Source organism: Mirounga angustirostris, unplaced genomic scaffold (genome assembly GCF_029215605.1).
Source record: "Mirounga angustirostris isolate CCGP_5_RB_7025 unplaced genomic scaffold, mMirAng1.0.hap1 SCAF_2, whole genome shotgun sequence".
NCBI lineage: Eukaryota > Metazoa > Chordata > Mammalia > Carnivora > Phocidae > Mirounga > Mirounga angustirostris.
This window is the reverse complement of record NW_026991710.1, coordinates 147,388,999-147,415,638: the sequence shown is the minus strand read 5'-3', so window position 1 is coordinate 147,415,638 and position 26,640 is coordinate 147,388,999. Positions and strand designations below refer to the sequence as shown.

At 40.6% G+C, this 26,640-nt stretch overlaps 1 protein-coding gene across 2 annotated transcripts in view; it reads right to left on the bottom strand.

Annotated features, from left to right (window-relative positions):
- GALNTL6 (polypeptide N-acetylgalactosaminyltransferase like 6) overlaps positions 1-26,640 on the bottom strand; it is a 1,204,984-nt gene that overhangs the window by 26,068 nt on the left and 1,152,276 nt on the right. For both annotated transcript variants that reach the window (XM_045880134.2, XM_045880135.3), the window contains one exon: positions 6,019-6,135. In XM_045880134.2, the coding sequence (XP_045736090.1) occupies positions 6,019-6,135 (117 nt within the window). The remainder of the gene's footprint in view (positions 1-6,018; positions 6,136-26,640) is intronic.

Sequence of the window (26,640 nt, the reverse complement as noted above, 5' to 3'; positions counted from 1 at the left end):
AGTTTATGCTCATCAGTTCTTTGAGGTTCAGTCCAGATGCCCATTCATCCAAGAAGCCTTCCTCTTCAAACCCTTTATTCCTTCTCATCCTTTAACTTATTTCATCATGATCATCAGTCTGTGTCTCTGTATCTCTCACTAGAAAGTGAGATCCTTAATGGTTGGAATCACATCTTTCTTATCTCTGCGTTTCCAGCATCCAGAACAATTCATGACGTATAATAAATGTCTAAGAATTTCTATTGAATAAATGAAAACTTGCACTCATTACATTAACAGAAAGTTCATGGGGATAGCTGACAAGATTAATCAATTAGTCTTTTTAGTCCTTCAAATGAATTTGTGCTGTTTGTGTCCAATCATAACAATGTCAACAATATATTATTTTTTGAACTTCCATCTTCAGTGATTCTGGACTTGGTTACCTATTACTGAAATAGAAACTTCCTGTCCTACAAACCTGTCGTTGGCACTGATTAAGTCTTTTTTTTTTTTTTTAAAGATTTTATTTATTTATTTGAGAGAGAGAGAATGAGAGACAGAGCATGAGAGGGAGGAAGGCCAGAGGGAGAAGCAGACTCCCTGCCGAGCAGGGAGCCTGATGCGGGACTTGATCCCGGGACTCCAGGATCATGACCTGAGCCGAAGGCAGTTGCTTAACCGACTGAGCCACCCAGGCGCCCCATGATTAAGTCTTAATTTCACTTAAATATCACATTTCCTTGGTACTATAAGCAGCCCAACCCATGCGGGAACTAGTGGTCTTGATTGGTTTTTCCATTTCCCTCTCTGCCTCAGCTTCCCTTTTTGGGTACACATAGAAGGCTAGAGCTGAAAGGGACTGTCATCATTACCTAACACAGTTCCTTATTATACAGTTGGGGAAAATCAGGCCTGGAGAAGTTAAATGGTTGGTCACCACCACACTTCAAGTGTTCAGTCTCATGCGTTCTTTTTTTTTTTTTAAATTAATTTATTTTGAGAGAGCAGGGGGGTGGGAGGGTGGGGGACTTGAGGGAGGGGCAGAGGGAGAGGGAGAGGGAGAGAATCTCATGGAGGGCTTGATCTCATGACACTGAGATCCTGACCTGAGCTGAAATCAAGAGTACCCTGCTCAATGGAATGAGTCATCCAGGCCCCCTGGTTTATGCCTTTTTTTAAAAGATATATTTATTTATTAGAGAGAGAGAGAGAACGGTGAGCAAGTGGGGGGAGGGGCAGAGGGAGAGAATCTTCAAGCAGTCTCCCTGCTAAGCGGGGAGCCAGATGCAGGGCTCAATCCCACCACCCTTGAGACCAGTACCTGAGCCGAAACCGAGTCGGACGCTTAACTGACTGAGCCACCCAGGCGCCCTGGCTTATATCTTCTTTTATAGACAGTCTTTATTTCTTTTTTTTACTTTTTACTTTCTTAATTTTTACTTTTCTTATTTTTTATTAAATGGATCAGTTAAGTACAAAAGAATTCCTGTGTTAAAGCAAACATTAACAAATTCTTCTCTTGATAGACTTATTCATCTATTGTCCCAATTATATCCCAGGGCTCCTTAGGGGACTTTTATTTCTCATTCCTAGATTTGTCATTGTAGCGCAATAATCATTCTTAAATTTGTAGATTGGTTGTTAGCTGGTAGTCTCTACAGTGTTTTATGCTATATCATCATCATCATCATCATCATCATCATCATGATTACATGGTGATTACTTTCCTGCACCCCAAGTGACATTTCCAGATTATATCAACTGCTTTATTCTTCAGCACCTACCATTAGCTAGAATTTTTCTCTCTTATGTCTTCGGAATGCTTTCTATTGCCATTTATCTTATCCTAATGGCCATGTCAATCCAATCAGGCACCAAGCCTTTCATTCATTAGGCACGCTTTCTCCTGTGCAATTTTGTCGAACCAGAAATGAGCGGACATTGTGAATGTATTTTCATCGTTTGCATGTGATGATGTTATTGTGACATTTATAGTTTGTCTCTTACCCTTGGACTGTTCCTTACTGATGGAAGGATTTAGATTTCATTCAGGCTTCCTGTACAATAACTTTTGATTTTTTTTCCAACCTCAAATCCTCAGTTTTAGAGTAAATGGATGTTAATCTCTCCACTTGCTACTTTTAAATATAGATCCAGAATGATACATAACTTGTACTTCTTTGCTTTGCTATCAATGTGGTATGTGTAATGTTGCCCGGGTTTATACTGTGTCATACGAATAAGCTCAACTAGACTTAGTACTGCAAATACACTTATCACCTTGAGCTTGCTACCTGATTTGAGAAGACTGAAAATATTTTTCTCTCCGTTGGGTGGTTCTATTTTATTTCCTTGTTATGTGGTTGGCAGAAATCTGAGGTAGTGCATGTTCTACTCGGTACCCAACTCTGTTCTGCGAGTGAGGCTGTGTATCCTGGGAATCAGTCCCTTACCACATACATGGACTTGCTCCCATCTCTCTGTGCACATCTCCACTCCAGGTCTTGCGAAGGGAGACCTGCTTCCTCAGCAGGAGGAAGGCCTGCTCGGCCACAATGCTTCCTCCCCAGCATGAGATCAGAGTCTGCTGCCAGGTCCAAACTGTAGGCCACTTCCTCCCTTCCCTCTCCCTTGGACTCCTAATGGCATTTGGAGGGTATTCTTTCCAGACCTTACAGTCTTATTAAGTTCTCTCTGCTTTTTCTTTCTTGGTCCCTAAAGGAAGCTGAAAGCCAGCACACAATGCTACAGTGATCTCAAACAGCTAAATAGAAGGCCCTGGAAAAGTGAATCACACAAATTGCTTCCTTCACAGAAGCCACATTAGACATCGCTGGTGTTCTGCAGCAAGAGGCATTTTCTTATAACGGTGCTTCAGTAGACGATCCTTTATTTCCCATGTAACTATTTTGCTTATTCATTTGTGTTTTATTTTTGCCATTTGTTAAAAAGGATCATTTCAACTCTAATAAGTGCCCCTTGTGGGTTCTTTGAATGCTGTTGAATAACAAAGAATACCTATAATTTTCCTGCTCTGATATACTTCTTTTTTCGCCCAGACATTTTAATCTAAATGGAGAAGAATGAGTCTTAATTCATGTAAGTCACTGAGTAATACAGTGAATAAAGCTTACAGATGATTATTGGAAAAACAAAGCAGCTTGTAATGTTTTAATCACCAAGCCAATATATTGTAATATGTATTTCAAAGACGATTCATTTTTTTACCTCCTGTCAACTTTGTTTAATCTCCCTGTAGCTCTGTTTTCAGAATCTCTAGAGATCAGGAATCTTTTCTGTATTAACTGGTCTTTTTGTGCCTCATGTAGGTGTCTGCTTGTCTGGTGCTGCCCTCTGGTGACTATTTATTGAATTACATGACATAGATTTTGGCAGTTCGGCATGAGGAGGGAAAAAGAAACCATTTTTAAAGTGTATGCGGTATAGCTGGTTTTATTTACATGTATTTTATGGATGTCAAATAAAATCTGTGATCCAGATCATATTTCATTCTAGAACATTCCAGGGGATAGAACTATGAAACTTGATTCAGGCATTCAGGCAAGGCATACTTCCTATCAATGGCTGGCTAGGTGTGTTTCCTGGTTGGGCTGCACAGGGTAGAGAGGGATTTAGCCCAATAGACATAGATTTTCCATACGGCATGCTTCTTTTTCTTTTTTCTTTAAAAAAGTATCCTTTTCCACTCTAAATGTGGGTCCTACTGATAGGCCTCTGAAGCCTTCTTTCTTGCTCCCAGGCTGAAGTCAAAATTGCTTCTTGGAGGTGACAGGCCAGACTATTCCTCACATCCCTAGTAACATTCCTGTGGTGCTTACCGAAGGAGATGGGGGAAGTAGGGGCAAGTCAACTTTTGCTGATATTCCTTCCCATCAGTAAATCCTGGAGCTGCAGAGCTTTTTTATTCAAAAACATTTTTTTAAATTTGAGAGAGAGAGAGGGAGAGCACAGGCAGGGAGGAGGGGCAGAGGGAGAGGGAAAAGAAGACTCCGTGCTGAGCAGGGAGCCTGATGTGGGGCTCGATCCCAGGACCCGGGGATCATGACCTGAGCTGACGGCGGACGCTTAACTGACTGAGCCACCCAGGCGCCCCTGCAGAGCCTTCCTTAAAACCCATCTGATAGGTGTCTGCTCGCTGCAAGATATATTTGAGTGAATGATAAATAGTATTTGGTTTTGGCAGCTTGGATCTGAGAGAATTTTCTAATTTAGTGTTAGTATAAAGTGGTCCGGGGGAGGAGATGGCATAAAGCAGAAGGGAAAGTACATTTATTTTGCCCCTACCACAGGAGCAAGATGCTCTTATATCGTAGACACGGTTTATTCTCATAATAAACCTGTTTGTGGGGTGAATATTACTGTCCCTATTTAGAGGTGGAGGAACTCCAGCTTGGAAAGATGTAACAATTTCACAAGGTCACACAGGTTAAGGTGGCTGCAATCTAGGTGAGCCTGACTGCAAGGCCCACGATCCTTCTGGAACACCATGAGGCTGTGGATCAGAGTGCAAGGGCCAGATGACCGATCGGGGAGGGGCAGTGTTGGTGCGTTGGCTGATGGCGTTAATTCTGCCCTGTGCTGTGCACTTGGTTCCCCGCGGCTTTCCCGAATCACGTTGCTCTGCACTGTGGTGTTGGCCACACGCGGGGTCGGATGGGACAGCGGGGGGAGGCCAGCGAGGTGCCGACATGATGTAGCTCAGCATACCCGAACAGCTCTTTAAGATCCTAGGCTGGGCATCGTTTGTCTTCACTAGTTTCCTATACAAGATGGGTCCTTGAGGATGCTAGCTATAGGAGAAAACTCAAGCCTTACTGGAAACTGCTTGTCTACTGTTTCCGATTTTCATAAGAGAGGCATTATGGAAAATTCTGGAAACAAAGCACAGGCAATTTATGCTATCCTGAACGTGGGATGTAGCCTTTTGCAGAGGGAGAGGGGGAGTACGATAGGGAAGGGGCTTTACCTGTATCTGTATATTTTATTCTTTTAAAAAATATGGCAATAGCTGCAGATACTTGTTCAATCTGTGTAATGACTGTGCCAAGGTGTGTTATAATATTTTTTATAGTTTCCTATTTGATTTTTAAAAAAGATTTTATTTATTTATTTGTCAAAGAAAGAGACAGCACAAGCAGGGGGAGCTTCAGGCAGAGGCAGAGGGAAAAGCAGGCTCCCTGGGGAGCAAGGAGCCCCATATGGGGCTCGATCCCAGGACCCTGGGATCATGACCTGAGCTGAAGGCAGACACTTAACCGACTGAGCCACAGGCATCCCCCTATTCGATTTTTCATAATTAAAAATTAAGAAAATAAAAAGGGGCAGACACAATTCTACCCACTATCTTTTCTCTTTTGCAAATGACACTGTGAGGAAAGTCCGTTATAAGGACCATCAGTTTTCAAAGGGGGTCAGGAGTCGCAACTCACTTAATAAACAGAATTGCCCTGAAATGCTTTTCAATCAAAGGCAATAAATAGTTCCAAAGTATCCCAGGAAGCCCATGATGGGCTGTTACTGCCTCAAAGTTGTCTTTCATGTGTAGGATGACAGACTGCTACAGCAACAAGAGGGGTATGTAAAGGATTCTTTTCAATATATCACCAGAGGGGAAACAAGATGAGATAAAGTCGCAAAACACTTACAGAATAACAAAGAGTCTTTCAGTAAAACTGTGACGTTTAGTTGGAAGATTACATAGCACTCTACAGGCTTTTCCTGGTTTGAAGACTACCATTCTGGGAAAGGAAATATAAGCCTAGGACGTTTCTACCATCCTTTCTACTATTTAAAGCACATTTTGGTACACGATCTCAATTGATTATCACAGCTGCTCTGAGAGGAAACAGAAACCAAGAAGGTAAGTAATTCACTGAACAACAGAGCTGGTTGGTGGCGTCCAGCTCTGCACCGACCCCACTGCACGTCCCACCCGTCCCGGTTAGAGATCTCACCCTATGCTTCCATGCCTGCCTCAGCCCCGCTTGCTCCTGTCACTTCTGGTTGCTGACCTACCTGTTCATGAGACCACGTCCTTTCAGAACCATCCTTGATACAGATGTCCAGCCTCAGTTCAGTGCCTGTGACTCCATGCTTGCTGTCCACGCAGAGATTTGCTGCCACGTTTCGAATCTGTGGAAAGAAGAAAGAATGAGCATGAGGCTGGTTTTTCTTGCACCCCTAGCTCCTGGTAATCCTGGTATAGATTCAGTAGTTATCTTTTTAATCTATTTGAGAAAGAGCGAGGGGGAGAGAAAGAGAGAGAGAGAGAGTGCGCCCAGGTGCACGTGCACGTGCGGGGGGAGGGGCAGACAGAGGGGGAGGGGAAGCGGGAGAAGCAGGCTCCCCTCAGAGCAGGGACCCCCCCCCCCGCCCCCGATATGGGACTCGAGCCCAGGACCCTGCGATCATGGAGCTGAAGGCAGACGCTTAACCGACTGAGCCATGCAGGCGCCTCTCAGTGGTTGTCTTTTAGATTACATGATTCCTGAAGGATGTTTTAAATTTATATGCAATTTGTGGAGCCAAGTCAGGGAATTAACTGTAATATGGCCTAGTGGGCATGTCAGGGAATGTGAGATGGTTGAAGAGCAAGGCTGCAGCTGGGGGCTGCCGCAAAGGACTATGGAATAATGTAAGGCGGGGAGCAGCCTTGTTCCTGACTTCCGCAAATTGGCGATTTCTTTCTTCAGGGAGTTCCTAACTTGGGATTTGTTATCTTCTTGCTCCAGAGCGTATTCTACCTTTTCCGCCTTAGCTGGGAGAGAGATCCAATATGAAGCAGGTGATGCAAGTTGTGCGTGAGAGAAAAGAACGAATCACTGAGCACCGCATGGTTCTGTGCAGGGTGCAGGGACCATGTCCCGGTTTGCCTGGATGATCCCGGTCTACACCCGTGGTCGTGGTGTAGCATTTCTCCTGGATGATCAATTCAGTGACACCCTAGAGTATTAGCAAAATAGGAAAGATGGTACTATCGGTGCAATGCTGTGCTGGATGAAGATTCTCTATTTTACATAGTCTGAAGATTTACATAGAAGATTCTCTATTTTACATAGTCTGAACTTTTACAAGTTGCAGAATGGGAAAAAAGGGACTGATAATTCTTTCCAATTATCATATTAATACTGACATAAGGAACGGAGTAGTTAGGGGTGGGCCAAGAGCGGGCTAGGAAAAGTGTCAACAACAGAAATAGTAACAGGAAGAGTTTAGGCCATGGACACGTGTCCCTTCTCAAGTTGGCCTGCCCGAGGATTTCACCAATTCTGCTGACATCGGAACAACGCCCCGTAATAGAGATGGATGTTGTTTATGGTTTGTTACTTAGGAGTCAATGTTTAGCTAAGCTCAGCGATCTCAATCCTTTTTATGCCTTTATATAGTCCTGGATTATAATAATCCCTTTGGGTATTGTTAAGAATAGAAACAAGAACAGGATGTACTCAGGTGATTTTAGTCAAGGCTCTTTTGCCGAGAATAAGCAGATAAGGATAAGGAGTCTGTCCAGAGCAGGATGGCCGAAGCAGGCCTATTCGTACTGGGATGGGGGCAAGAGGTAGGGAGAAGGTTATAATGAAATATACTGAGTGTTATGAAAGGAATAAATGATGCCGGAGTGAGACTGTGGTGGAGGGAGTGATTTCTCATTTCAGTTACTGTCGGAGTAGAGGTTGGTATAATGTCATTCGGGAGGGAGCCAATGGGATAATCAGTTTCCTTATTCAGGGAATTTGACCACAGTGGCGGTTCATCACCCACTACTGGACCTCTACCTTCAGGGTCTCTGTCCCCAATGCCAGGGGAATGGGAAATAATGTAGGACACAGGGCAACAGTTCTTAACCTAGTTTGGTCTACAGACCTCTCTGAGGATCCGAAGAAAGCTACGGACACTTTTACAAAAATAAACTAATCAAGGAAGCTATAAGCGGATACACACCAGCACTTCAGTGTTCATTTTCCTGGAACCTACAGACGCCATGTTTGAACCCTGAATTAGGGAAAATGCTTTCCACCCACTCCTTGAAAACTACTTATATCCTTCCTCCTAGTAGGGTGGGAAATCCCGAAAGCCAGGGAATGAACTCAGCAGCTGTCAAAGTGCACTGGATTCACTCTCACTTCTCTTCACTTCTCTCTGCCTTCCTGAAAAAAGCACCAGGGAGGAATTTTAGTATGGGATCCGGGGAGCCAAGCTTCAAATCAGCCTTTTGTAAAATCAATTCCTTGGTGTGTGATTGAGTTTCTTTGGTGAACTAGAAACACCCAGAAGGTCAAAAGTTTGCTTTTTCTGTCACTGACTTGAGCCTGGCACGCTCTGCAAAGCTCCCCTTTGATCGCCTTATCTGAACCCAGGGTATCCATTTTCTAAAGCTGTGTATAACCTGGGAGCCACCTGACAGAACTCTGGGCAGGACTCGCTTTCCATTGTTGGACCATGTAACTCAGGGACTCGCTCTTCTTAGAGAACCAGGATCAGTGTGTGCCTAAGACAGCTTCAGGGCACTATTATTCCCTCTACTTGAGTCCGGGAGCTCGGAACCACATTTAGGACAACAGCGGCCTCGGATGGTTTATGGCCACTTGGCCACCAAGGGAGAAGTGTGCCCTTCTCTGTCCGCTGGCGTGGTGCTCACTCACTGAAGGGGCTCTATCTGCTCTTGGAAAAGGAGGACATCGGGAAGAAAAGAATATACACAAGCCCGGGACGCTGAGTGGCAAATCTGCCCAATCTGCCTGTGGATACACACCAAAGCCCATCAGAGAGCCTCGTTTTGGTTTCTAAATGCTATGAGCTTGAAGGGCTCTGGCAGGGCTGGAGGAGGTCATTTTCTAAACTCCTGAATTTTCTAAATTCTCACTCAAATGGCATCTGCATAGACAATGGGATAAACTTGCTTTGGAAGCCAACTTTCAAGTTTCAGGGGCATAATTGTCTACATCTGTGTAAATTCCAGCTCATAGTTGTGCCAGAGAAGAAATGTTAGAGAATATAGGGTAAGGTAGGCACCTGGATTCAAGCCTGCTACCAGGCCATCCTCACTTGCTTCTCTCTTTCCTTTCATTTTATCCTCACCTTTTCGGCACATACTCCTGTCCTCTCCTCTTGCTCACAAACACAGCTGATGGTTGCCAGAGGGGAGAGGAGAGAGGGGTTGGGCAAAAAGGGTGAAGAGGAGTGGGAGATACAGGCTTCCAGTTTTGGAGTGAATAAGTCGTGGGACTAGGGATATAGTCAATGATACTGTAACAGCGATGTAATGGGACAGATGACAGCTATACTTGTGGTGAACGTAGCAGAATATATAAACTTGTCAAATCACTATGTTGTACACCTGAAACTAATGTAACATTGCGTGTCAACTATACTCAAGTAAAAATAAAATAAAATGAAATAAAATAAAATAAATAAACAGGTGAATAAAATTCAAATAGAGCGAATTCTGTTGATTTATTTGAATAAAGGTAAAAAATGGGGGTTAGCAAATTTATAAATGATTTATGCTTTTTCAACATGGGCTTTGTGTCTGGCTGAAAGTAAAGCAGTTCACACACATGCACACACCCAAATCTAGGACACAGAACACTGAATAAATCTATGACAGAATAGATACTATTCATGCTTTATTCCTTTGATGTCCAGCTTCAGGGCTTAGCATCATTAAAATTGTGTCAAGAAATCCTGAGAGACACTGAACAGGATTAGGAAGTTAGGTAGGGCTTGACTAAGAATGGGTGGGAAGCTGGAAAAAAATGAGGGAAAAGGGAATCATTACGTATGACAGGATTACAGAGATAATCTCCTTTTCGGCAAGGCTTAGGAAAAGGTCTGGCAGAGAGTAAAGAATGTCTTAGATATACAAGAGAAGTCAGTCTCAGCGTGAACGTTTTTTGCCCCCTCCCCAAAACACGAAGTTTTTAAAAAGAGGTCCCAGAGAAGGGGAGTGTGGTATAAATGTCAGGGTGGCTAGTAGTTTTGGGATTGCTAATTCTGTTGGTTGTTAAAGAGAGACTAGGCTCAGTTGAACAAATGAGAGAGCATGGTTTGTTAATTTCCCCCTTATCAGAGTCTTTTAGGTAAGAAGTAGTGGGTTCATGAATCATTCAACAAATTTTATCAAGTACCTTCTATCCCAGGCGCTTTACCACATACTGGGTACACAGTGAAAAATAATAGAGAATCACTTCCGGGGGGGTGGGGTAGGTGAAATAGGCAAAGAGGTTCAAAAGGGTACAAACTTCCAGTTATAAAATAAGTAAGTCCTGGGAATGTAATGCAGAGCATGGTGACTATAGTTAATAATACTGTATTGTATATCTGAAAGTTGCTAAGAAAGTAGATCTTAGGGGTGCCTGGGTGGCTCTGTCGTTAAGCTTCTGCCTTCCGCTGAAGTCATCATCCCAGGGTCCTGGGATCAAGCCCCGCATTGGGCTCCCTGCTCAGCGGGAAGCCTGCTTCTCCCTCTTCTGCTCCCCCTGCTTGTGTTCCCTCTCTCGCTGTGTCTCTCTCTGTCAAATAAATAAATAAAATCTTAAAAAAAAAAAAGAACGTAGATCTTAAAAGTTCTCATAAGGAAAAAATTGTAACAATGTATGGTGATGGATGTTACCTAGATTTACTGTGGTGATCATTTCATAATATATACAAATATCCAAATCATTATGTTGTACAGCTGAAATTAACGTAATGTTTTATGTCAATTATATCTCAACAAAAAACATTTGATAAAAATAAATTTGAATTTGACAACCACCACCACAACAAAACCGGTCTCCTTTGTGCCGTTTGAGGTCTAGTGAGGACATAAGAGAGCACCTGAGTGGAGGAAAGACTTGAGGCTCCCACTTATTCTGGCTGTGAATTTTTAACATGACAAAAGTAATCAAGATACTCCTCTTTCATGGACCATGGTTGATTTTACAATGCAAATTCGTGTGCCGAGCTAGAAAGAAAGAAAGTGGTAGGGTGGTATGGAGAGATAACTGAGTGGAGACTGAGCAGGTCTGGGTTCTGCTCGCCAGTCACAAAAACACCTTCCCCCTAACCTTAGCCGTGTATTCCTTTAAAAGCTCAATTCATCCATTTCTAAAAAGTCAACTTTTAAGGAGTGCTTCTGAATGAAAGGTGCTTTGAGGAGTCCTTGATGGAGATCCCAGGACAAAGGAAAAACAGCTCCTGTTCCCAAAGAGCCAACAACCTTAGTGGGGAGACAGCGCTTGGAAGGGGTTTCGTTAGATGACTGAATGCTAAGTGAGGGTTGAAGAGGAAATGATCAGGTCTGAGCATGACAGCTTGGGGCACTTAGAACTGATAACATTGGAAGGGGCTCTAGAGGACACGTGGAATTGAATCTTGAGAGTGAAATGACAGACAGACACTCTAGTCTCAGGGATCAGAAGTGAACACATATATGGAAGTTTGACGGTGCAAGGAAATGCCGCATAATCATGGCTCAGCATGAGGTTTGTAAAATGAGGACACTCGAGCCTCAGAGGGTGGTCGCAAAGATTGAACTGATACATGCAAAGTGCTTAGCACGGTGTTAGTACAGTGCAAGAGGTCAGTGGGTGTTAGTTACTATTTATTTGCTTATTTATTTTCTCAGCAGTCTCAACTACGATGGTAAATGTGGTGATGCCACAGTCAGATCCCATTTCTATTATACTGTGAGATGTCCCACAGGCACTTCAAATACAAAGAGACTACAACTGAACAAACTGTGGCCCATCACTCCAGACCTATTCTTTAGTCCTGATCGCCTGTTAATCTTGATATTAGAAGCAGACATCCGTGATCTCAGTCTGGCAACTTGGGTGTTACCTTAGACACCCCATATCTCACCTCACCCCCAATTAGCTGTTGATTCTGTCCCTTAATACTGAACGCCCTATTGCTTTCCTCTCCTTTCCAGTCTCCCAGGCCTTCAACATCTCGTGGGTTTAAAAAAAATTGTAATAAAATACACATAATATGAAGTTTGCCATTTCCACCATTTTTAAGTATAAAATTCAATAACATTTAGTACATTCAAAATTCTGTGTAACCGTCACCACTATATCCAAGACTGTTTTCATCCCCCAAAATAGCAACTCTGTAAACATTAAGCAGTAACTTCCCCACTTCCCCCACCTCTGTAGCCTCTATTCTACTGACTATGAATTTGCCTATTTTATTTTTTTAAATATTTGTTTATTTATTATTTTAGAGAGAGAGAGAGTTGGGGAGAGGGGCAGAAGGAGGGGGGGGGGAAAGAGGATCTCAAGAGGACTCCCTGTTGAGTGTGGGAGCCCTATGTGGGGCTTGATCTCACCACCCTGAGATCATGACCAGCTGAAATCAAGAGTTGGACGCTTAACTGACTGGACCACCCAGGTGCCGCTGAATTTGCCTATTTTAGATACCTCATAAGTGAAACCACACCATGTTCGTCCTTTTGGGTCATGCTTATTTCACTTAGCATAATGTTTTCAGGGTTTATCTATATTATAGCATATGTTAGAACTTTGTTTCTTTTTAAGGCTGAATGATATTGCATTGTATGTAATACACATATTAATATACATATACATCACATTTTCCTATCTCTTCATCCATTGATAGACACTGGGTTTGTTTCTACCTTTTGGCTATCGTAAAAAATGATGCTGTGACCACTGGCATACAAATGCCTGTTGGTTTACTTGTTTTCAGTTCTTTTGGGTATATGCCTAGGAGTGGAATTGACTGAGTCATATGGTAATTCTACATGTATCTTTTTGAGAAACCACCATACTGTTTTCCATAGCAGCCACACTCTTTTACTTTCCTACCAGTAATGTACAATGGTTCCAATTTCTTCATCCTTGCCAATGCTTGTTGTTTTCTGGTTTTGATAATAACCATTCTGGTGGGTGCAAAGTGGCATCTCATTATAGTTTTGATTGCATTTCCCTAATGACTAATGATATGGAATGTCTTCATGGGTTTATCCAGTATTTGTATGTCCTCTATGGAGAAATGTCTATTTAAGTCCTCTACCTTTTTTGAATTGGGTTTTTTGTTTTTGTTGTGGTTGTTGAATTGTAGGAATTTTAAAAAACATTCTGGACATTAATCTCATCGATATATGGTTTGCAAATGTTTTCTCCTATTTTGCGGAGTTGCCTTTCCCTCGCTTGATATCGTCTTTTGGTGCACAAGTGTTTTTATTTTTAATCAAATTCAATTTATCTATTTTTATTTTTGTTGCCTCTTTTTGGTGTCATATTTAAGAAACCATTGCCAAATCCAATGCCGTGAAGATTTCCCCCTAAGTTTTATTTTAAGAATTTTGTGCCCTTGTGTTTAGGTCTGATCCACTTGGAGGTAAAATTTGCATATAAGATAAAGTTCCAACCTCATTCTTTTGCATGTAGATGTATTAGTTTGCTAGGGCTGCCACAACAAAGTACTATCAACTAGGTGGCTTAAACAACATAAATTTATTGTATCACCGTTCTAGAGGCTAGAATTTTGAGCTCAAGGTATTGGCAGGGTTGATTCATTCTGAGGGCTGTGAGGCAGAATATGTTCCATGCCTCTCTCCTAGCTTCTAGTTTATGGCAATCTTTGACACTTTTTGTCTTGTAGATGCATCACCTTGATTTCTGCCTTCATATTTACATAGCATTCTCCTTTTATGCATGTCTGTGTCCAAGTTTTCTATTTTTATAAGGACACCACTCATATTGGATTAGAGGCCTACTGTAGTCCAGTATGACCTCATCTTAATTAATTACAACTGCAACAACCCTCTTTCCAAATAAGGTTACATTCTGAGGTACTCGGGATTGGGATTTCAATATATGAATTTTGGGGAACATGACCCACTAACAGTGGGTCTCCGGTCTTCCCAGTACGATTTGTCCCTCCCTCATTGAGTGATCTTTGTGCGCTTGTCAAAAAAATAATTGACCACATAAGTGAGGGTTTATTTTTGGGTTCTCTATTTTATTCCATTGGTTGATGTATCTGTCCTTAGCCGTTACTACACTTCCCCCCTCAGCTTTATTGAGATATTATTGATATATTAATATATGTTATATAACATTGATATATGTTATTAATTATATAACATTGATATATATTATTAATGTATCACTATATGTTATTAATATATCATATGTGAAATGATTACTACAATAAAGTTAGTTAACACCTCTATCCCCTCACATAATTATCTTTTTTGGGGGGGAGCTGATAACATTTAAGATTTTACTCTCTTAACAACTTTCAAGGTATAATACAGTATTGCTAATTATGCTATACATCAGATCCCTAGAACTTAACTCCTCTAGCTGGAGGTTTGTGCCTTTTGATCAACATTTCCTATTTCTCCTACAGCCCAGCCCCTGGCAACCACCATTCTATTCTCTATTTTTATGAGTTAAGTTTTTTAAGATTCCACACAAAAGTGAGAGCATACAGTATTTGTCTTTCTCTGACTTATTTCAGATATATATATATACACACATACACACACCATATATATATATATATATATGCAGAGATATACCATATATATATATTTTTTCTTTATCCTTTCATCCATCAGTGGGCATTTAGGTTGTTTCTGTGTCTTGGCTATTGTGAATAACACTGCAATGAACATGGGATGCAGATATCTCTTTGAGATAGTGATTTCATTTCCTTTGGATATATACCCAAAAGTAGGATTGCTGGATCCTATGAATACCACACTTTTTTGATTACTGTAGCTTTGTGTTAAGTTTTGAAATCAGGAAGTGTGGGTCCTTCAACTTTGTTCTTCTTTCTCAATATTGTTTTGGCTATTCAAGTTTCCTTCAGACTCCATATGAATTTTAGAGTGAGTTTTTCTGTTGCTGCAAAAAACACAATTGGAGTTTTGATAGTGATCACAATGAGTCTGTAGATTTCTTTGAGTAGTACTGACATAGTATTTTTGGGTAGTATTAACAATATTGTTTTCTAATCCATGAACATGAGATGTCTTTCCATTTATCTCAATGTTTTAAGTTTTTCTTTAACAATGTTTTATAGTTTTCAGTGTACCAATCTTTTACCTCATTAGTTAAATTTACTCTTACATTAATTTTTTAGAGAGAAATATAATGTATGTAAGAGCACGGATTGTGGAATTGTACTGCCCAAGTTTAGATTTTAATCTCCACATTTACTAGCTGTGTGATTTTAGCAAGTTACTTAACTTCCTTTTGTCTTAGTTTCCTCTTCTGTAAAATGAAGGTAATAACAATACTTACCTGGTAAATCTGATGTGAAGATTAAGTGATATTATACATATAAGGTGCTTACATTAGTGTCTGGCCCATATTAAGTGCTCAATAAATGTTAGCTTTATAGTATTACTGGTAGTAGGAGTATTGGGATGCAATGAGTAATGAGACTGGGGAGGTAGAATTATGAAGGGCCTTGAATATCAGAATAAGGAATGTAGACCTTGTTCTGTTGGCAAACAGAATTATTAGATCTTGAGAAGAAAAACTTGTTTTAGTTTTAAACTAAAAACTCTTTAGTGGGAAAGACAGATGGAGAGTTATGTAGGTGTAAACATGGGCACTAGTTCTAATTGATGAGAATCTGTACCATGTAGTGATAGTGATAGAATATATGTATGTATTTAAAAAAAAAGAGATGTATTCCAGACACATTGTTCAGATAGCATTACCAGTCTTGACAACTGCATGTGGATAATGAAGAAGACATGCCGAGGTTGAGGTGCCTTTGTGGCATCTATACGTAGACATCCCGAAATCTGGAGTTTAGAAGAGAGGTCAGGGTAAGAAATACAGATTTGGAAATTGCCTACTGTGCCAACTATTAATATATTGCCTCTCAACTCCAAATCCAGCCCTCTTTGTCTTGCTTTGTGATACACAAGATGGAGCCTGTGGACATTTTTCCTTGCCAGCAGTACAGTTTTAGGCTCTACTCATAGAGGGTGCTGGAGAGACACTAAAGGGCAGAGCAGGAAGAAGTCTCACTCCTTCCATTGTGTAGGTGCTGGTTTTCCATGTCATAGTCAGTAAACTGGTATGTAGAGTGGGATGGAAGAAAGTAGCCCTCACCTGAGTGGCGCTCCTAGATTGGTAGTGGCTACTGCCTGTGGTCTCTTTACCACCACCAGCCAAGTGGTATCAAATGAAACTTGAGCCTCAACCTTGGTGGGGTAAGAAGGGTAGGGCTCTTCCAAGTTTCTAAGGTCCTGCCTTGCTCACATCCCCTCAGCCCTGAAGGTAGTTAGCTTTATGGAACCGCTGCTTCTGTACTCTTTAGAGTCCATTTTACCCCTTTTACTAGTTTGCAATTTTCTTTATATTAAAATTTCCTTGTTGTAATTACTGCTATGATTTCTGGCTCCTGACTGGACCCTGACTGATGCAGCAACATATGAGTAATAATTGAAGTCACACAAGGATATGATAGCACATAAGCAAAACATATGAAGAAGACTGAGGATAGAATTCTGGGGGATGCTTTCTTTGGGACGAGGGCAAAGAAGTAGTGAGGAAAAAGAAAGGGAAAGTAAAAGAAGGACTAGAAACAAGACAGCAAGAAGAGTTTCAAGAAGTGGGTGGGAGAGTCAATAGCGTCAAATCCCTTAGAGTGGTCCAGGAGGAGGAGGACTGGAAGAGGCTGCTGGATTTGGCAGTTAGGAAGTTGCTGGTGGCCCTTTCCAAAAACAATTTCTGTGGTAACTGAAAGCAGGAGACAGATTGTCCAGTAGGTTGAGGAAAATTGGGAGGTGAAAGTTAAAGTCAACACATGGAAGCTCCCTACCCCCTTTTTTTTTTTAAAGAGGGGGAGAGAGAGGGAGGGGCAAAGGGAGAAGGAGGGAAAGAGTCCTAACTAAGCAGGCTCCACGCTACCCAGGGTGGGGCTCGATCCCAGGACCCTGAGATCATGATCTGAGCCAAAATCAAGAGTCAGATGCTAAACCAACTGAGCCACCCAGGCACCCCTGGAAGCTTCTCTTTCAAGAAACTTGACAGTAAGGGGAAGGGTAGATATAGGGAAAAAATAGAATTAAAAAAACATTTTGGGGATGGGGAGACTTGAGAATAGAATTACATATAAACCCTGCCCTAATTCATTTGAAACTCAAAAAAATTTTTTGAAGTGTTTTTAGAAATTAAAAATATAAATATAAATAGAAAACACTAGAAGTACTTTCATTATCCTTGTAGGACCTTTTACTTTTTAAGGTTCGGTCTCATGGCTATCATGCCATTTTTGCTTGAATGGACCCATTTCTAATTGCTCTATGCTCATGGCATACAATGACTGTTGGCAGAGACCAACTATTGCCTTTCCTTGAAATTATGCCCACAGAGATTTTCTTCCTAGCTTATGTACATTTTCCTCTTCTGAATTTACCATAAATGTAATTGCTTTGGCATTTCTTTCTTGCCCTGGGACTTACTAGAACTACTCATTTCAGAAGACTGGCTTATATTGTGCAAGAAAAAGCTGAGCCTAGGGCAGAAATATTATCATAGAGCCTTCAGATTTGTATGTGTTCTGCTCTAAATAGTCTTTTTCTAAAACTATGTCCTGCCACTTGAAGTATTGTGAGTATTGTTTGTGAAACATATCCAGTGTCAGAATAGAACTTTTAGGCTAAGTGTTATTTGCCAAAAAACAATTTGATTTTCACAAACAGATACAGGGGAAGACTTGAATAAATAAGCCACTTTTTATTGGGCTTAAGATAGGCAACTCTTGCCTAATAGAAGGAAAAAAAATTACAGTACCTACTTCATACTCAACTGAGTGCTTTCACAACCATTATTTTGCTTCTTAATCTGTACCACCACCATGCTGTGCATTCATACACATTTGCAGCTGAGGCTCTGGGATAGTAAGTGGTTTATCTAAGGTTACACTTTCCACTTATTGGAAGGCAGGATTCGTACCCATGTCTCTCATTCCTAGACCCATGATTTTTATCCTGTATTGCAGTAATGATTATAATTAATTCACCAGAACAGTGCAATTTGGGGTGTTAAATCCATGGCAAATGCTTTACTGAGCTCAAAGGAATATATGAAGATTAAAGAAGGCTATGAATCCTTGAGTTTAGAAAAGAAGTGATCCTAGTCCACAACTGGGTTGGAGTCTAGATCTAGATAGAGGGCCTGATCTAGATAGAGAGGGTGAAGCAGGGTTAGAAATAAAAATACTCAGGAAGCTTTGGTAAAGCCCTTGGCCAAGCCAATGGATGAAGAAGTGACAATCAAGTCATTGAGGTCCACAACTAAAGGGAAATAGGTGGTTCCCCATAGTGATTGGACTCCAGTGAGGCTGCGGTGGTATGAGAGAGGGAACCGTGGGAGATTAGGAGAAGAAATCATTGCCTGACCTTTGAATGAGACTGTAGATGTTGAATTTAGAATTCCGGAATTCTAGAATTCGAAAATTCCATTTCCTGAAAAGTCAGAAAATGGCAGAATAGTGAGGACTTTGTTCTCACCTATACAGTTGGCTAGAAAATACCTCCTTTTGTGTCCAACAGCCAGTTCTATCCTTTGTTAAGCAGAGAATATGGAAAATTTTGTTCTTTTGAACACACAAACATGTAGGTTTGAAGGCTTAGAAACTGATTTTTTTTAGTCTGGATTTCTTTCCTTAAGTTCTGATGTTGGAATTTCATAAAGTCAAGGAAAGAAATATTTTAGCATATACCCTCTCCTGGGTACACTGTTGGTAATGAGACATTGTCCGATGAGGGAATGACCAATAACTGGTTTGGCTGAGCAAAGATTTTTGAAAGCTCAGGTGATAATTATTCATATTTTGGTTTGAATTATTCACACATGTGCAATGAGATAAAAAACATATTGCATGTCAGAAACATGAAAGAAGACATTTTAAAAAATTTGTAAGGATGGGCGCCTGGGTGGCTCAGTCGGTTAAGCGTCTGCCTTCAACTTTGACTCAGGTCATGATCCCGGGGTCCTGGGATGGAGCCCTGCATCGGGCTTCCTGCTCAGCAGGGGAGTCTGCTTCTCCCTCTCCCTCTGCCCCTGCTCCTGTGCTCTTTCTCTCAAATAAATAAATAAATAAATCTTTAAAAAAAAGTTGTAAGGAGTAATTTAGGAGATGAACAGATTTACGTGGGTCCTCCTTTTCTCCCTACAATTTACAAGACCCAGGTGAGTAAATTAAAGGTGGACAATAGGAAGGAAAATAAGATCCAAAGGAAAATCTTACAATGAGAGTTCGAGAATGTCTACAGGAAAGCTTGTCAAAGGGATATCTGAAAATCAGGAAAGGCATTTTAAGCCAGGAGTTTATATGGGCTTTCCTGTGTTCTGTGGAGGGAAGGACTCTCCAGGAAGAGCTTCTCCCTCACTGCTAATAACACTAATTGCACCTACGTCAAGAGGTTTAAAGGCAGGAAATACTGCTTTGAAGGCAAATGCAAACCACAGGAGGAACTGGCTTGGGGGCTGTGAAGGCGGGCGTGGCCCCATATCAGCCCCAGATTGTAAGAAGAAACCCCAGAATGGCCTGGAGCCAGAAATGGTTAGTCCTCAGAGCTCCCCTACCATCAGAAAATGACACAGAGCCATCTTCTCTGACTAAGTCACACTGGGTTGGGCAAGCACCTCATCTTTTAACTAACATCTTGACATTTAATGTTCCTTTTATTATTTTTTTTCTGGAGTGCCATTTTATGAATACAAACACTTCTCCCAATGGTTAGATTCCTCTATGAATTGCCAATAAATCTAAGATCTGCTCCAGTTCCAGTGTAATCGTGAAAAGCCACTTTCAGGGTTATCCGAAAGCCAAGGGCATTAAAAATAAAGCAACTTCTTAGTACTTGAAAAATGACTCACACAACACAGTGTCTAGATAAAATAATCCTTCCTTCAAATTTAGGTAGGATTGTTGAAATGTGGACAGGTTTAAAAGCTTGTCTAATATAGAGATGTTAAGCTCTTGTGTAAGATTTAGAACTGTTAGTTAATGAAGATCTGTAATCAAAATTATGGGTTGATTCTGAGAAGGATGTGACCCTTTGACCCTGGACAGGATTGCAGCAAAATCCCTGAGACACATAATAATCTATGGGCTTTTAAAGTTCTCTGGAAAAGTAGATTCTCTTGAACTCATTCTTGAGTTTAATAGCCATCCCTCTAAGGAAAGTCGGCAAATTGTCCTAATTTTCAAGTAAGATAATTCAGGGTCTGAGTTTTCTATTGTAAATTTCCTCACTGTTAAACACAGCATATTAAAAGAGGTGACTTGGGTCTTTAAGGGAAAAAAAGGGTGGAAATGTCAAATTGCATTTGGGATACTAAACTATAATATAATATTTATAAAATATTTCATGGTATAATAACTTCCCTGCAATGTTCCTCTGTGGACTTTATATTATGAAGCCATATCTTTTCCATTTTGTAGAAGACACAACTGAATGAGTAGTTGTAAAAATATTTCCACTCTCTTTCTTACCTCCTGCTACAAAATCAAACAAATGGAGAACCAGAATAGTGAGATTTGAAGGCCTACCCTTAAAATTCTGAGTCATACTGATGAGCATTCCATCACTGTGTCCTGTAGTAAGAGAAATTCATGCGAAACTATTTAACTGACTACTGATTAATATTTCCTATAAAGAAAGCAAATGTACTCCCTCAAACCAGTGACACCAGATATTTCACCCTGGGGCACCATCTTATGTAACAGGTAGTGTAATGATCTCAAAATGCTTGGATCTTCCAGCCACCTTCTGAACAATAACCTTACATCTACTTTTAATCTAAGCATTTTATATAACGTCCCTCCTCTCAAATTAACCATCAATGCAGTTAATCAGATTCAATGGGTGGATAGTTCCGAGAATGAAACAGGTTGAGGTTTGATAAGATTGTGATATGAATGGTGGGTGTTCAAAGCCAAGAGTTATCCTTTCTCTGGGAGAGAGTGAGACTATATTTCTCCTTGAAAATAGAGCAAAACAAAAACCACAACAAAACAATACAGAACAAAGCAACCGAGTTCTCAGAGAAACTTAACATCAGTCTAGCTCTAGTCTAGTGAGTGTGACTACATGAACAACCTAAAGAGCCAGTCCAGGCAGTTTCAAGTGAAAGTCAGGTAAGCCCCATATCGTGTAGGGGCCTTTGGGAGGCCAGCGAGGGCTGGCTTCTGGTCTCTGGCAGGGGCCTGCAGTGTTACCCCAAACCTATGAAGCTCTCTTGGGGAGAGGCTATGCCTCCTTCGTTTCTGTAACCCCAACACCTGGCATAGTTTTTGGTGTATAATGTATTCATCAGCTGGGGTTGCTGTAGCAAAATACCACAGACTGGGGAGCTTCAACAACAGAAATTTATTTCTCAGTTCTAGAATCTGGAAGTCCAAGATCAAGGTGTTGGCAGGGTTGGTTTCTTCTGAGGCCTCTCAGGCTTCAAGGCTTGAAGATGGCTGCCTTCTTGCTATGTCTTCATATGGCCTTTTTCTCTATGTGTAGGCACTCCTGGTGTCTCTTCTTCTTTTAAGAACACCAGTCCTATTGGGTTAAGGCCCCATGCTTATGACCTCACTGAACCTTGATTACCTCCTCTATGTCCAAATATAGTTATATTGCTGAAGGGTTAGGGCTTCAACATAGGAATTTTGGGGGGCAAAATTCAGTCTTTAACATATAGTACTTACTCAATAACCTCCTTTTAAATAAAGAAGGCAGTTAACCACTTTTCTTGCTAGTTTCTCTGCTGATGAATATGAAGGGTCACAATGACAGCTATTTAATATTATTCTTGCAATTGATCTTAGAGTTTCGCAAAGAGGCTTCTCCAAAGATTGTATTTTTCAGATGATTTAGAAGGAATTTATTGCTAGTAGTTTTTGTTGGATATGTTTCATATCCACTTTCTGTACTACATACATGCTAGGCCTAGTGAGGAGATTGCTAGAATCTCAAAACTACTTGCTTGCATTCATCTCTCAAATCCTTACCAAAATCCTGACTCATCTCTTTCTATTCCTGGAACTAGGTCATGGGCAAAGTTCCAGCAATGACTTTTTTGAGCCATAGGTGGTCCTCCAACTGAATGTGGTACTTGCCTCGTTTATATTTTGAGCCTAGTTTTAATCTTTTCATTCAAGGCTGTCAGTGTCATTTTATGTAAGTGAAATTAGACTTTTTTTGGAGTCACAGTCTCTCTTTGAGAATCTGATGAAAGCTATGGACTTTCCAGAAAAATGTACTTAATATACAGACACAAGTTTGACATACAAATTATCTTTGCTTTCTACATCTGGTGGTCTGTAAAGTCTGTTTCACATGATTATCACACATATAGATTTCTTTCCACCTCCAACAAGGAGACACACGAGAGCTTAGAATTTGCTTTTTGGAGTGTATGTGAGATACTTTCCCTGTACCCATGAGCATTAGTAGACAAGAAAATGGCTGTAGTTTTTGCTTAAAAAAAAAAACAAAACACACCTGAGAGATATCTCATGCACAAAACAGTTATTCTCAATCATTCTCTTGTATGATTGAGGTATGTGTTGCCTCCTGCATCCATATGTAATAAAAATCAGGGTTTCAATGATAGTAGCTAACCTTTTATTGAGAGCTTGCTGTCTTAGACTTTATGCAATGTGCTTTCTATAGATTATTTCATTTGATCATCACAACAACTAGATGAGGTAGGTACTATTATTACTTCTATTTTGCAATGAGGAAAACAAAAGATACGAGTTTCCTGTAGCTGCTATAACAAATAACCACACCCCTGGTAACTTACAACAGTGGAAATGTATTCTCTCCCAGTTGTGGAGGCCAGAAGTCCAAAATCAAGCTGTTGGCTGGCCTATGTTCCTTCCAGAGGCTCTAGGGAAGATTTTGTTCTTGCTTCTTCCAGCTTCTGGTAGGGGCTGGCATTCCTTGGCTTGTGGTTACTCACTCCACTGTCTGCCACTGTTCTCACATGGCCTTCTCCTCTATGTGTTGCTTCTCTGTGTGTCTGTTATAAGGACACTTGTCATTGAATTTAGGGTCCACCTAGATAGTTCAGGATGATCTCATCTTAAGATCCTTAACTTAATTTCACTGCAAAGACTTTTTCCAAAAAAAAATTGCATTCATAGGCTCTGGGAATTAAAATGGGGCATATCTTTTTGTGGGCCATCACTCAACTTGCTACACAAGGAATTGATACGTTACAATAAGTCAGTGGTAGACCTAGGATTCCAACTCTTATGTTAGGGCTTCAAGAAAGCCCCACAATTACTAGCTGTAGACTTCAATGTTTCCTTTTGCCCTCCTCTCAGTCAGAGTTGCAATGAGACCATGGGCTGACTGGCCACTGGCTGAGAGGTCAGGGCTCAGTTCGGTAGAGGTCTCAGTTCTAGTAGAACTAGGAAACTGACTTACATAAAGGAACAGAGGTGAGGCTAGGACAATAGAGCCAAATATCACTTCAGGAGCATAGTGTTGATCTCAAGTTTCCTTCCCTGCATTCTGGGGTGAGATACCCCATGGAGACAGTGCACTGGAACAGAAGAAAGAGGGCTCAGGGAAGCTGAGAAGCCTACTAAGCTGTAGCTGGGCAGAAGGGCAATGCTCTTGTGGAAATATTTGGCTAAAATGTTATGCATGCTGAAAGAAATTTAAAAAGACATAAATAAATGAAAACTATCCCATGTTCATAGATTGGAAAACAATATTGTTAGGATATCAGTATTAACTAATGTGACCTACAGATTCTGCAATTCCTATCAACATCTCATTGATATATTTTGCAAAAATAAAAAAAATCAATCCTTAAATTAATATGAAATCTCAAGAGGCCTTAAATAGTCAACATAATCTTGAAAAAGAAGAACAAAATTGGAAGACTTACACTTCCTAATTTTAAAACTTACTATAATGCTACAGTAAACAAAACAGTTGGTATTGGGATATAGACTGGTGGAATAGAATGAAGAGCCCAGGAAAAAACACCACTGTATATGGTTAAATGATTCCTCACAAAGGTGCAAGATCATTCAGTGGGGGAAAGGAGTCTTCAGCAAATGGTTTTGGGAAAACTGGATATCCACAGGCAAAAAAATGAAGTTAGACCTTACCTTAACCATTTACAAAAATTAACTCAAAATAGATCCAAGACCTCAGTGTAGAAGCTGAAATAATACAAGTCTTAGAAGAAACCATAGAAAAGCTTCTCAGCTTTGGATTTTGCAATGATTCTTGGATATGACACCAAAAGTGAAGGTAACAAAAGAAAAAAATAGATAAATCAGACCTCATCAAAATTAAAAACTTCTGTGTATCAAGAGACACTATTAACAGAGTATAAAGATGCATAATGGGAGAAAATATTTGCAAATCATGTATCTCATAGGGGTTAATACACAGACTACATAAAGAATTCCTAAAAGCCAACAACAAAAAAGCAAACAATCCAATTCAAAAATGGGTCAAAGACCTGAATTATCTCCAAAGAAGATACACAATGACCCATAGCACATAGAATGATGGTCACCATCACTAACTGTTTAGGGAAATGCAAATCGAAACCACATTGAGATATCCCTTCACACCCATTAGAATTATTATAAACAAAACAGAGCCAAACCAGAAAACAGCAAGTCTTGGTAAAGGTGTGGAATAAATTAGAACACTTGTGCATTGCTGATGGGAATATAAAATGGTGCAACTGCTATAGAAAACAGTATGGTGGCTCCTCAAAAAATTAAAACATAGAATTACCATATGCTCTAGCAATTCCACTTTTGAGTATATACATAAAATAATTGACAGCAAAGACTTGAATAGATATTTGTACACCCATGTTCATAGCAATATTATTCACAATAACCAAAATGTGGAAAAAACCTAAGTGTCCATTAACAGATAAATGGATAAATAAAATGTGATACATACATGCAGTGGAATATCATTCAGCCTTAAAAAAGGGATGAAAATCTGATCCAGGCTACTGCATAAATGAACCTTGAGGACATTAGGCTAAGTGAAATAGGCCAGCTCTTAAAGGACAAACATTGTATGATTCTACTTATATGAGGTACTTAAAACAGTCAAATCCATAGAGACAGGAAGTAGAATAGAGGTTACTTGGGGCTGTGGGGAGAGGGGAATGGGGAGTTCCTTAATGGGAACGGAGTTTCAGTTGGGATAATGAAAAAGTTCTGAAAAGGGGTGGTGGTGATGGTTACACAACAATGTGAATGTACCCAATGCCACTAAATTGTACCCTTAAAAATGGTTAAAAAGGCAAATGTATATTTTACTATAATAAAAAAATGCAGTGCTTATTTGATGCTGATTGGAGCAGTTTTCTGTAAATCCATAAGAGAGAGGAAGCCAAGCTGTGGGAGAGTGACAGGTCATATAAGGAGGACCTAATTTCTTGCTTTGGGGTGGATGTTAGAAGACACTTGTGTTCAACAGGCCTCTGAGTGTATACAATTTTCTCAGTGTATTTGAGAATTGTTGTATCTCACCCCAATGAGGTATTTCACACCAATTTTACACATAAGGGAAAAGTTACAAATATATATAAGCATATATATAATTTTTAAATATTATTTTATATATATATATATATATATAATTATCTGTTCCTTTGTGATGGTGCATAATTGTTTTAGGAGAGAGGACTGTCTGGAAATCCCCCCAAAGGACTGGGATTATTTCCGGTTACAGGGAAGACATTAAGACCAGCTGTAGATGGTTGCAAGTGGTAAGCATTTTTATTTTTATTTTCCCCTCTCTAATCCTGCTTTAACTGAGATTAACTCCCTTCCAACCCATACTATCATCCTTAGAAATTAACCAAGATTGTTTTCTTTTTTTTAATTAAAAAAAAATTTTTTTTTTTAAGATTTTATTTATTTGACAGAGAGAGATACAGCGAGAGAGGGAACACAAGCAGGGGGAGTGGGAGAGCGAGAAGCAGGCTTCCTGCTGAGCGGGGAGCCCGATGTGGGACTCGATCCCAGGACCCTGGGACCATGACCTGAGCCGAAGGCAGACGCTTAACGACTGAGCCACCCAAGCGCCCCACCAAGATTGTTTTCTTAACCTGCACCTCAAGGAGTCATAGATAAGCTTTCCAGCTGTGTCACCCGTGTTCTGTAACGAAGCAGGGCAGCTCAAAGGGTTTTTAAAATGAGAGACTATTCTAATAAGCTGGAAGAGGCAAAGTCTGCTTTTAAATTCACAAGCAATTTTATAATTCATTTGGGGAGGTAGAGCTAGAAGAAAGAAAGGAGTACTTGAAAGATAGGATCCCTTTGCCTTCCTCTGCTCACTGTAATTAGGTATAGGCAATATACATAAGAACTTGCACTCTTCACCACCCCCCTCCCTGACCAAACTGCTCACTCAGAATGTCATGATTGAGTATGACACTATTTTTTTTTTTAAAGATTTTATTTATTTATTTGACAGAGAGATAGCTAGAGCAGGAACACAAGCGGGGGGGCGGGAGAGCGAGAAGCAGGCTTCCCACAGAGCAGGGAGCCCGACGCAGGGCTCGATCCCAGGACCCTGGGATCCTGACCTGAGCGGAAGGCAGACGCTTAACGACTGAGCCACCCAGGCGCCCGAGTATGACACTGTTGAAAAAA